This window comes from Saimiri boliviensis, chromosome 2 (genome assembly GCF_048565385.1).
Source record: "Saimiri boliviensis isolate mSaiBol1 chromosome 2, mSaiBol1.pri, whole genome shotgun sequence".
Lineage (NCBI taxonomy): Eukaryota > Metazoa > Chordata > Mammalia > Primates > Cebidae > Saimiri > Saimiri boliviensis.
This window is the reverse complement of record NC_133450.1, coordinates 188,512,060-188,524,500: the sequence shown is the minus strand read 5'-3', so window position 1 is coordinate 188,524,500 and position 12,441 is coordinate 188,512,060. Positions and strand designations below refer to the sequence as shown.

The 12,441-nt window shown below is 42.2% G+C and overlaps 1 protein-coding gene across 9 annotated transcripts in view; it reads left to right on the top strand.

Annotated features, from left to right (window-relative positions):
* The window catches only part of RNF38 (ring finger protein 38), a 154,685-nt gene that overhangs the window by 88,943 nt on the left and 53,301 nt on the right, over positions 1-12,441 (top strand). For 3 of the 9 annotated variants that reach the window (XM_039474976.2, XM_039474975.2, XM_074395046.1), the window contains one exon: positions 10,530-10,679. The exons of 1 other annotated variant lie outside the window; for it this stretch is intronic. In XM_039474976.2, the coding sequence (XP_039330910.1) occupies positions 10,530-10,679 (150 nt within the window). Of the gene's footprint in view, positions 1-181; positions 564-7,883; positions 10,680-12,441 lie in introns of those variants that run through there. 5 more of the 9 variants (XM_003943773.4, XM_039474982.2, XM_039474978.2 and 2 more) reach the window with 5 other exon arrangements.

Genomic DNA, 12,441 nt, shown 5'->3' with positions numbered 1-12,441 from the left:
CCCCTTTCTGCCCCCGCGGGGTGGAAACAAAGCGGGCCCTGCCCGGCCTAGAGGCAAGGGGAGGAGCGCTCCGGCGGTCTGGCGCGCTGGGCTTGCTAGGTTTGTGCCGGCGAGGGGACTGGGCGGGCCGGCTTCTCAGCCTAGCGGCGAGGAGCGTCGCCTGCGCGCGCAGTGGAGGCCAGTGCGCCGGCGCGCAGCGAGCTGTGGTCTGTGAGCGCAGAGGCGGGGTGGGGCGGGGCTCCTAGTGCGGTGTTGCGGACGGGCCCGAGGCCCAGGCGGTTGGGACGCGGGGGCTGAGAGGATGGAGCCTCCGAGGCGTTAGTCGACTCTGTCATCTCTGGGCGTGCAGCCGTCGTTTCCTGGCGCGGCCCGTGTGATGGTGCCGGGAGGAAGGAAGCGCCGTGACAGCGCCTCAGTCGGAGCCGGGGTTCCGGGGGTGAGAAGGCCCGCGGACGGCGGATCTGGCGAGCTGGCCGCGGGCTGGGCGAGCAGTCACAATAGGAGGCGGTGGCCCAGCGAGGAGCCGCGGGAGCTGCCCTGCAGGGCGGAGCCTCCCCTCACAGGTACTGGCCTCCGCGGCCGTTGGCTCCAGCGCGAGGGCGGGACGGGCCGCGGGGCCGTTGGGAGCCTGCGGTGCGGCGCCCGGCGCCCGGCTCTCGGGCGAAGGCTTGGCCCGGCCGCCCGGCGCTCTTTGTTCCCGCGGCGGCGGGGAGGCGCGGCCTCAGCTCGCGGAGCCGCCGGCCCACTGCCCGGCAGATGGCTTCGCTCTCTCGCTCCCTCCCTTTTTGCCGAGGCGCAGGTGAAATGATGTCACCCAGGAGAACGCGGAACCCGGTTTGAAGGGTCCCCTCTGGTGTCTTCCTGCTTCCTTGGGTTCTGGACAGGCTGCGATTTGTTCTCAGGGGATGAAAGTTACTCTTTTCAGGGCTGAAGCATGAGAGAGGTTGGTTTTTGAAACGGGAGTATTTCAGGTTATTGAGGTCCAAAAAAAAATAAAAGTTTTTTTTTTAATGTCTGTATGGCTTGTAAGGTACAGCATTTCTCTTTATGGTGCAAAAATGATGTATGCTATTAGGCAGTAAAAGTTGGGTATGCTAATTTTTGTACCAAAAGTGGAAGCACATACATGTAATTATTGCCAGCATCATATGAATTGCCATTTCGTTTTAAGGCGTGGACTTAACGTATGAAAACTTAAATGTTTTTAGAGCTCATAATATAATTGTTAATTTAGAGTTGCAAGCCTGCTGTATCCTATTTGGCCTTGATTGCAAGTACTGTTACACTTGAACGTTTACCATAAATATCTTTGAATAGCAACCCTTGTATCTAGGCTTAAAAAAAAAATTCCCTTTTATAGGGACAGTTGGAATCAAAGTAAAAAGGGAACACCGTCTAATGGAAGAAATAGAACTTTTGTAGAGGTACCAATACAGAACCAAATACTTACAGATGTCGGATCAGGCGTGGGGGAGCTGGAACACACTTGGAATAAAAATGAAATTTCTGACTGAAAGTTTACCTGAGAATTGTGTCACTTCAGATACCTCTTTCTCCGGGGTTTATAAATATACTGGTATAGTTCACCTTTTGAAAACCTAATCATACATCTGTTCATTCAATTTTAAGTTGATTTTTATAATATTTCTGTAAGACTTACTTCTAAGAGATTTGAAGACCTTAGAGCCTATAAGTTCTGCCTCAGACTGATCATGTGGGCCTCAGGCCCTCATCTGTAAAATATGGAAAAAGTTGGACTTAAATATCTGTAGCTTTCTCCCTCTGACTTGTCTATGATTCTAGAAGGTAGTTCGTATTTCCATACCTGTTAGGCTTTATATGTCCAACGTGTTTTTATAGTTAATTTTTCAAATGTTACCCTGGGTATTGAGAATTTTCTCTGCTAAAACAGCCTTATTTTTGGTGAAGAGTAAACAAGATGGCATAGTCAGACATAACTGAATCTGTTAGCATTATAACGTAGAGTGTAGATACACTGCCAGCAGCATTGGATGAGGCCTTTAGTTAATTCATGTTAACTTCCTAGGCTGTTTTCTGTGCCGCTTCTTTCTTTTTTGAGGCTGTGAGTGGGAAGTGTGGGTGAGAAATTCTTATGATAAAAGTTAACATTATTGGTCAAGATATGTCTTTAGTTTATTCCACCTGTTTCTCTGTACTACCTCTAGTTTGGTTTAGGCCACCACCATTTTGTAATTCATCTTGCTGGAAAGGTAATTAGCCTTGATTGTTGCATTGTGTCTGGGTCTACTTAACTAGTTTCATGGTTGTTTTCCTGCTAAGAAACCATGTCAGACAAGTTGTCACTTCCGTTTTACTCTACTTAACTCACAGCCTTTTCTCTAGAAAGAGCAAACAAATTGTAAACATGGATTTGAACAGTATAGTTCTTGTCTAGTTCATTGATGAGCAAACGTTAACTAATACGACGTTTCTCTGGAGGAGATAAAGCATTAATTCTTGAACTCCATATAAATGAGAGAAATTTAGGATACACAGATGTAGAAGAGGGGTCATGTACAGTCTCTTCTTTTCCCAACTCTTACATCTTTTCATTTAAAATCTTTTTTAAATTTTAGTTTTCCCAGAAGCTGGAGTCTTACTATGTTGTCCATTTTGGACTTGAACTTCTGGGTCCAGGTGATCCTCCTTTCTTGACTTCCTGAGTAACTGGGACTACAGGTGTTTGCCACAGAGCCTGCCTGTCTTAGATGTTTCCCTTTTCTAAGGATCTGAACATTTACCTCTTGCCTATATCTAGGTTATGGAGCCCTGTTGTCCTCATGTAGTTCCCATTATAATTGTCCCCTCACTAGACTGAGTCGCTTTAAGGGCAGGACAGTTTATTTTTCCTATTTTGTAGTCTCAGCATCCAGCATATGGCAGACAAACAATATTTGAATCGTGATTGTTACTTAATAAAATAATAACTCAATCATACCTCTTTTTCCAACTATCGTAAAACCCACAATTATTATATAAGTAAGTATATGTGTATGTGCATGTATGTGTTGAGGGGGAAAAGAGAGAGAGAGAGAGAGAGAGAGTGTGTGTGTGTGTGTGTGTGTGTGTGTGTAAAATTTTTGTAATTCTTAGTGGTAACCAGCCTAAGTAAAATGATTTTAGACGTACTTCTTTGAGGGGAGAAAAATTTTTGTGTAGGCAAATCTAGATTTTGGAAGGGAGGGAAAGAAAAGTTTTTTTAAAATATGTAACTCTGCCGGGCGCGGTGGCTCAAGCCTGTAATCCCAGTACTTTGAGAGGCCGAGGCGGGTGGATCACGAGGTCAAGAGATCGAGACCATCTTGGTCAACATGGTGAAACCCCGTCACTACTAAAAATACAAAAAAAAATTAGCTGGGCATGGTGGCGCGTGCCTGTAATCCCAGCTACTTAGGGGACTGGGGAAAGGAAATAGGGGAGCCTTAGGCTATTTTCACAGACCCTGTTTCTGCTATGCTTCTGGAAAGACATGGGTCCAGTTTGTTTGCCTGAACTCAAGAATGGGAGCAGTAATTTCTTTTTAGAAATGATTGTCCCAGTGCTGGGCAGTAATGAACATCTCCACCCACATAGTACGAGTCCTTGAATGATTTTCTCCTAATACTGCCTATTAGCTTTTCAAAATTATTTTTTAGGTCCGGTGTGGTGGCTCACGCTTGTCATCTCAGTACTGTGGGAGGCCGAGGTGGGTGGCTTACCTGAGGTCAGGAGTTCGAAACCAGCCTGGCCAACATGGTAAAAGCCTATCTCTACTAAAAAGAAAAAATTAGCTGGGTGTGGTGGCAGGCACCTGTAATCCCAGCTACTCGGAAGGTGGGAGGTGGGAGAATTGCTTTAACCCTGGAGGCAGAGTTTGCAGTGAGTTAGGGTCCTGCCACTGCATTCCAGCCTTGGCAACAAGAGCAAAGCTCTGTCTCAAAATAAAATAAAATAAATATTTTTTTTTAATTAGAAAAGCAGATAGTGACAATTGTGAGCGATACAATGATTTTATTTTATGTGTCATTTGTGAACGAGAGTTGTTGAAGCTTAGAGATGAATGACTTAGAAATTTTGTCTTTGTTCTTTTTTTTTTTTTTTTTGAGACGGAGTTTCGCTCTCGTTACCCAGGCTGGAGTGCAATGGCGCGATCTCGGCTCACCGCAACCTCTGCCTGCTGGGCTCAGGCAATTCTCCTGCCTCAGCCTCCTAAGTAGCTGGGATTACAGGCACGCGCCACCACGCCCAGCTAGTTTTTTGTATTTTTAGTAGAGACGGGGTTTCACTATGTTGACCAGGATGGTCTTGATCTCTCGACCTCGTGATCCACCCGCCTCGGCCTCCCAAAGTGCTGGGATTACAGGCTGAGCCACCGCGCCCGGCCTGTCTTTGTTCTTAAAGGGTAGTAACATCTCTCAGGGTCAGTTCTATTCAGTGTTTGGACCTCAGTTTTCCAGAACTAGGCTCTTGATTTTTTTTTTTTTTTTTTTGAGACGGAGTTTCGCTCTTGTTACCCAGGCTGGAGTGCAATGGCGCGATCTTGGCTCACCGCAACCTCCGCCTCCTGGGTTCAGGCAATTCTTCTGCCTCAGCCTCCGGAGTATTTGGGATTACAGGCACGCGCCACCATGCCCAGCTAATTTTTTGCACCTTTAGTAGAGACGGGGTTTCACCATGTTGACCAGGATGGTCTCGATCTCTTGACCTCGTGATCCGCCTGCCTCGGCCTCCCAAAGTGCTGGGATTACAGGCTTGAGCCACCGCGCCCGGCTCTTGATTTTTTTTTTTAAAGGAGCATCATTAAGTTACATTTCACTTACCTTAAAATTCACTCCATCCAATTAGATTATTTTTGTTAAATTTACAGAACTGTGCAGCCATAATCAATCCAGTTTGTGAACATTTCTGTCATCCCCCAAGGATCCCTGTGCCCATCCAGGCCTCCTTTTTGCATGACTACAAGGGGACGCGGTCCCATTCCTGCTTCTAGGGTCCTTTCCTGGACCAGTTTTGAAAAATGCCATCCAGGCCTTTTAGTGCCCCTGCTCCACACTGTCAAAATCATTTCAGAAGCCGGGCGCGGTGGCTCACGCCTATAATCCCAGCACTTTGGGAGGCTGAGACGGGTGATTCACTAGGTCAAGAGATCGAGGCCATCCTGGTCAATGGTGAAACCCCGTCTCTACTAAAAATACAAAAATTAGCTGGGCATGGTGGCACACGCCTGTAGTCCCAGCTACTCGGGAGGCTGAGGCAGGAGAATTGCTTGAACCCAGGAGGCGGAGGTTGCGGTGAGCCGAGATCTCGCCATTGCACTCCAGCCTGGGTAACAAGAGTGAAACTCCGTCTCAAAAAAAAAAAAAAAAAAAAAATCGTTTCAGAGAACTCTACTCTCAGAAAACAAAAGCCAAAGAAACAGATTTGTTTTAGGCCCAGTTTTAGAACTCTTCTCAAAAGAAAGGTGATATTTGGGTCTGATTCATTCTCAGAACGGGGGTAAAAATCCTAGCAAGGAGCACAGCATTAGCTTAATGATTTATCCTGTCTCAGTAGGATGGGGTGGACTTACTGGGCAGCCACTGACTTCATTTAATGGTGATCTGCAGGTGAGTGCATCAGATCTCTTCCTTAATCAAAGCTTTTATCTTATCTCATTGCCAACCAGATTTCTAAGAAACTTGTTACACAAATCAGAAAGGCAGACTATTACATCATTTGCTTGCAGTTTGGAAGATTATTCTTTTAATAAATAGTTGAATGCCTGCTATGTGCCATGTACTCTTTTAGGTCTTAGTGACATTGTGCTGAACAGGACATGAGGTTATACATGTTTTCCTGACATTGTGCTGAACAGGACATGAGGTTATACATGCTTTCCTCAAGTCATCTCATCGATTTGGCTACTCTTCAATCTTTATAGGGGGTTCTCTTGTTTTTCTTCCAAATATTCCAAGATAACCTTTTTCTTGAATTTATGAAGTCCTATATATATTTAACCCCACCTTATGATCCTAATATTTAAATAATGCCCCCCCCACCCCCGCCATAGTAGTGTTTCTGGTTGCTATTTTTTATTTTTTATTTATTTATTTTTTAGGTGGAGCCTAGCTCTATCACCAGGCTGGAGTGCAGTGGCTTGATCTCAGCTCACTGCAACCTCTGCCTCCTGGGTTCAAGCGATTCTCCTGACTCAGCCTCCCGAGTATCTGGGACTATAGGCATGTGCCACCACGCCCTGCTAATCTTTGTATTTTTAGTAGAGGCAGGGTTTCTACTCTCTTGGCCAAGATGGTCTCGATCTCTTGTTGTTGTGATCTGCCTACGTCGGCCTCTCAAAGTGCTGGGTTTACAGGTGTGAGCCACTGCGCCCTGCTGGTTGCTAACTTTTTAGTGCTGCATAATAGTTCAAGGAAGTGTGTACCATAAGTTTACTTAGCAAATATTTATTTGTTAAACATTTAGGTTACTTCTAATTACCTTTTAAATTGTCGCCGTTACTGTGCTGTGGTGACTATATTCATGCATATGGCTTTTCTCATGTTTTGGAGTATAGCCTGAGAATTTTTCAGTTTACAGATTCAAATAATATCTGTTTTTTACACTATTAATAAAATCTACCTTATTACTTAAAAGAGATTAACAATTGCCATCATGGAAATGGTGAGAATATTTGGAGTTTGGGGTTTGACTTCATTTTACAGATACCCAGACTTGTAGCTGGAGGTGACACTAAGGACCTGACTCCTTATCTTATGTTTTGTTTTTGTCTTTTGTGTTAGACTGTGATTTTAGTGCTTTTGACCGACCAGTTGGTATGCTGAAGAATGCTGTGTGGGCCTTTGTGAACATTTTATTTTGTGGAAGTACATTATGTCATACTGGCTTAGAAGTCACGTACCTGTATCCTCTCTCTCACCTTCATGGAAAGAAAAAAAGGAAATGAAGAAGGATATTGTCATCAAAAGCAATTTAAAAAGTTTTGGGGCAATGTCTTGTCCTAAGTGCTAATTTTAGTGCAATAATTGCTAATAATTCCTACAGTCTCCAAGAAAAGTTAAATTGTTAGTTATGTTACCAAAACACAGAATGGCCAGATTAAACAAAGGATGTCCTAAAATAGTAGTGTTGATGCTTAAAAGGTTAAAACTTTTTTTTTGTGAACGTTAGTCTTGTGAAATAGGGTTTCTCAGTTAATGCTGAATGAAGTAGTCATACAGTTATATGGAAATAGACATTAAACATAAGAAATTTGGGAGTTGCAGATTTAATCTGGTCTCAGGATGTTTCCTTAGCAGGACTTTTTAAATACAGGTTGCATCCTCAGAGAAAGCTGAAGTTACCAAATCTGTAAGGCTGAACAGTTGTGCCTTGAAAAATAAAATTGTATCAGTTTTCAGGAAACAAGTTTATTGTTTTTAAGTACTAAAAATAGTTTTAAATAGGCTTTGTAGAAGAGTTGATACTAAACAAACTAGATTATAAAGAAGAATGTTACTTTAAAGTAGAAGGTGATTTAGTAGGTTGAGTATGAACCTTAGAATTCCATAGACTTGAGTTCAAATTATGATTTTGATATTTCTGAAGTGTGTGACTTTAATAAGCAAGTTTGTTAAACCTGATGTTCAGCGTATAAAGATTGGAGAGCCCAGTTCAGTTTCTGGCATGAAGCTAGCTGTTACCAGATTGAGGCTTTAAAACCTGCTATACAGCCGGGCGCAGTGGCTCAAGCCTGTAATCCCAGCACTTTGGGAGGCCGAGGCGGGTGGATCACGAGGTCAAGAGATCAAGACCAACCTGGTCAACATGGTGAAACCCCGTCTCTACTAAAAATACAAAAAATTAGCTGGGCATGGTGGCACGTGCCTGTAATCCCAGCTACTCAGGAGGCTGAGGCAGGAGAATTGCCTGAACCCAGGAGGCGGAGGTTGCGGTGAGCCGAGATTGCGCCATTGCACTCCAGCCTGGATAACAAGAGCGAAACTCCGTCTCAAAAAACAAAAAAAACAAACAAAACCCTGCTCTACTGCCTAAATAAAAGTGTGTTAATTTTTATATCTTTTGTAATCAAATTAGTGTAGCCAAAATTCTGGAGAGAAAACTCACTGTGATACAATAATTTTTTTTTTCCTCCTTTTTCTATGAAACCTTACTGTTTAGATCAGGTGTCCCCAGACTTTTTACACAGGGGGCCAGTTCACTGTCCCTCAGACCGTTGGAGGGCCACCACATACTGTTCTGCTCTCACTGACCACCAATGAAAGAGGTGCCCCTTCCTGAAGTGTGGTGGGGGGCCGGATAAATGGCCTCAGGGGGCCGCATGCAGCCCGTGGCCGGTAGTTTGGGGACGCCTGCTTTAGATTAACTCAGAACTCTTACTCCTGTTCTAATTTTTGCCTGTTTTATGGCACTTAAATACTGCAGTTGGCTGCTTGCATCTGGGTTTAAAAAAATTATTAGAATGAGTTTCTTGAGGATAGGAGTCATATTTTACCTTATATCTTGTTAGATAAATTCATTAACTTATTTTTAGAGACCAGCTCACTGTGTTGCCCAGGCAGAAGTACAGTATTGCAGTCATGGCTCGCTGTAACCTCAAACTACTGGGCTCAAGTGAACCTCCTGCCTTAGCCTCCTGAGTAGCTAAGACTATAGGAGTATGCCCCTATGCCACCATGCCACACTAACTTTTTGTTTATTTTTTGGGGGGTGGGTAGAGATGGGGTTTTCTCTACATTACCCAGTATAGTCTTGAGCTCCTGTGCTTGAGCTCTTCTCCCACTGTGGCCTCTCAAAGGGTTGAGATTACAGGTGTGAGCCACTGTATTTAGCCTCTCTCTATATCCTTCCTAATTTACTTCTTGGCTTGTAGGAATCAGTTAGTAAATACACCTTGATTCAGCAATGTATACTTCTGCGTAGTGGTAAGAGATAGCCCATTCATGTTTCTAGTATAGAGACCAGAATATTTTGTACATAAAACTAATGAATTCTAAAATTCTTGTCCTCAAGTGTTTTGTTTTTTTACTTATAGGTGAGTCCTTGGAAAGTATTTTTACTCTTACCAGTGGGCCCAGTTATTTGTTTACCAGGCCTATATCAAACCAGGAACAAAATACTATAAAAGGGGCTAAGGAAGGTAGGGATATTAATATGTTAACAGCAGGGATATCAGTGTAATTAGCATTCCATCTTATGAGCAGTTTCTGGCTGCTTCCTTATTATGTAGCCATATTGAATGTTTTGCAGTTTTCTGGCTACACTGCTCTCTCTCTTTTTATTATTTATTTTTATTTTTTTTAAGATGGGGTTTCAGCATGTTGGTCAGACTGGTCTTGAACTCCTGACCTCAGGTGATCCGGCCTCCAAAGTGCTTGGATTACAGGCATGAGCCACCATGCCTGGCCTACACTGCTCTCTCTTGGCAGTAACTTCTCCATAGCATCTAGTGCCTATTGTTATCATAATACTTACTTCATGCAGTGATTTATTATTTTTTTCATTTTTATAGCATATACTTCTTGAAAGTAGAAAACCATGCCTTTGTTTTTGGTTTAGTGCCTGTCACCAAATAGACACTTAAATGTAAGACTGAGTGAACGAATGAGGCAATGAAACTCTAAAAAGATGACATTACAGTACATAACTTTTACTGTAGGGACAAGAGGGACCAAGACCCTTAACCCCCAAGAAGGATTCACTGTCATAACACAGCGGAACACATTATGTTCATGATTTTTTAATGTTACAGATTAAGTATATTTACATGCGAATTTAAGGGGATTGACCCATGATCAAGTCAAATGTTTATTTGTAAATTTATTTTTGTTTTCTAATTTTTGTAGATACTGGGGAGATCCTCCTACTTTGACATCCCCAAATGCTGGGATTACAGGTGTGAACCACTGCATTGGCCAAATTAAGCATTTTAAAAAAGCATTTAAACATGGCATTACTTTTGTGCTTAGGATTGTGTCCTTTATTCCATAGGAAGGTCATTAGGTTTGTGTTGAATAGAGCTGAGATTTCCACAGTCAAACATATGATTGCTGTAGAAAATTTGCCACAAATATTGTAAAATCTGTCATCTTCCTTTGCATGATTATTTGGAAGGTTAACTAAAAAACAGAATGAGAAAAAATATTAATCTTGGTCCAGGCAAACACTTTTCTTTCTGTACTTAAGATATGTAATTTTACCTTTGGTTTTCTTAGCATGAAGTCTGTCCTTTAGAATTTTAGAATTAACGTCAGTAGAAAAAGTTACCAGTAGGTATTTGGGAAACAGGAAGGACATGGTGTTCTTGGGCTGTGCTGTTTTGCCTGAGACAGTTTTTGTAAGAGAGATCCATTGCCAGAGGCAACCTTTGCCATCCTTATGTTTTGATGTTTAAAATTAATTTTTAATTTCTTTCCTGTCTCTGCTAGCGGAATCATCAAATACCTAGAAAATCCAGACTATCCTTCATAGGCATGATTCTCCACATTGGTGCAGCTAGCCATGAACTGTCCTTTTCTTCCTCTTTTTCCCAGATATCTCCCGGGGCCAATTCAGCATCTCTACCTGGCCATCCTAACAAGGTGATTTGTGAAAGGGTGAGACTTCAGAGCCTGTTCCCTCTCCTCCCAAGTGATCAGAACACTACCGTTCAAGAGGATGCTCACTTCAAAGCTTTCTTCCAGGTTCTTATATATTTACCCTTTCCCTACGTAGGGCTGAAAGTCACATTCCAGGGTGTTTCTAGAAGGCTTGAAACAAATTACGCATATCATCTCTTTGTTTTTCTGTTGTATGTGGAAATAAATATTCTTCTTAGAGGACTTTAATATTTTTTCAACCAGCTTTTCTGATGAATGTTTGTCTTCTTGAGCTATTCAGCCACTGTTAATTATTTGACTACTTAATATTCTTGTGTTTTGATCTTTTGGTCTTAAATCACTTGTCCTAATAGGTCAAGTTCTGTAAGAAAGTAGAAAATAGTATAAACTATATGATGTTGTGTGGGAAAAGAAAAACGGAAGCATATAAGATGTTCACTAGTTATTTGCTTGGCATCCAGAGTTTGATAGTAACACATATTTCTGAGAGAAAACATGGTTACTTGTCTTTTTTTTTTTTTAAACCTGTGGGGGGGAAATGTGAGTTAATTTTTTTTAATGTAAAATGAAAACACGAAAATAAGGTGTGTAAATGGATTAAAACTCATTAGGTTATTAACAAAATTACTGGGATCTGCCCATAGAAATCATTGGGTACCACACTGTGAATCCATCTTCCTAGAGAATCATGTTTTACTAATGGATGTCAGTAACACTGTTACCAGAAAAGTCAGGTTACACAGTTGCTTCTGAGTGATAGGATTGTGGGCCAATGTGTATAAACCTGAGATAGTGAAATAATTGATTATCAAGGATGGGACTTTTGGATAGAGCCAGCTAACTTTCTGTTTGTATGAAAGTGAATGCTTGTGAGACATAAAGTTGGAGATAAAAAATTTGGAGGGATTGGTGATGCTAGAACTCTTCAGTATGGTATTCCTTCTTGGAATTTGTGCCAGATTCTCTGCTGTGCATGTATTCTTTTTGTTTTTAGCCCTCACAATAAACTAGTCTTTGATGATTTTTAAGATAATGGAAACAGTCTGTGAAAAGCTCGGTGAGGTGCCTAATCACGTATCTAATTATTTGGCAGAGAAGGGGCTCAAATCTAACTTTAGCTGAATCTTGTCTACTATGTATATGTGGAAGACACTGACTCAATACCCTTATTACTGCCACCAATAAGAAGGGTTCTTTTGATAGTTTCTCATTGCTCCCTTTGTGTCTTCAGATAATAACTCAATATAAACTTTAATTTCAAATGCAAAAGTTAAACTCATGTTGTGAAAACAGAACAATAAAGTTAGAGCCAGTTGCACTTGAGTGTTGCAGAAAGATGAAATGTATTGTTAAATTTTTATTTAATAAGCCGGGTGCAGTGGCTCAAGCCTGTAATCCCAGCACTTTGGGAGGCTGAGGCGGGTGGATCACGAGGTCGAGAGATCGAGACCATCCTGGTCAACATGGTGAAACCCCGTCTCTACTAAAGATACAAAAAATTAGCTGGGCATGGTGGCACGTGCCTGTAATCCCAGCTACTCAGGAGGCTGAGGCAGGAGAATTGCCTGAGCCCAGGAGGCGGAGGTTGCGGTGAGCTGAGATCGCGCCATTGCACTCCAGCCTGGGTAACAAGAGCGAAACTCCGTCTCAAAAAAAAAAAAAAAAAAAAAATTTTTTTAATTTAATAGTCTTAATTTAACTTAAGTCGCACTTTCGTTGAACCTTAAGTGCTCAGTGAACTTTGAGGGGAAACTAGAAGTTTTCTTTGCCCAGTTATAGTTACTACCCTACCACTGTTCATCATGAAGCTGAAGCTAAGTAGATTTTTGTCTCAACCCCTTTGAGA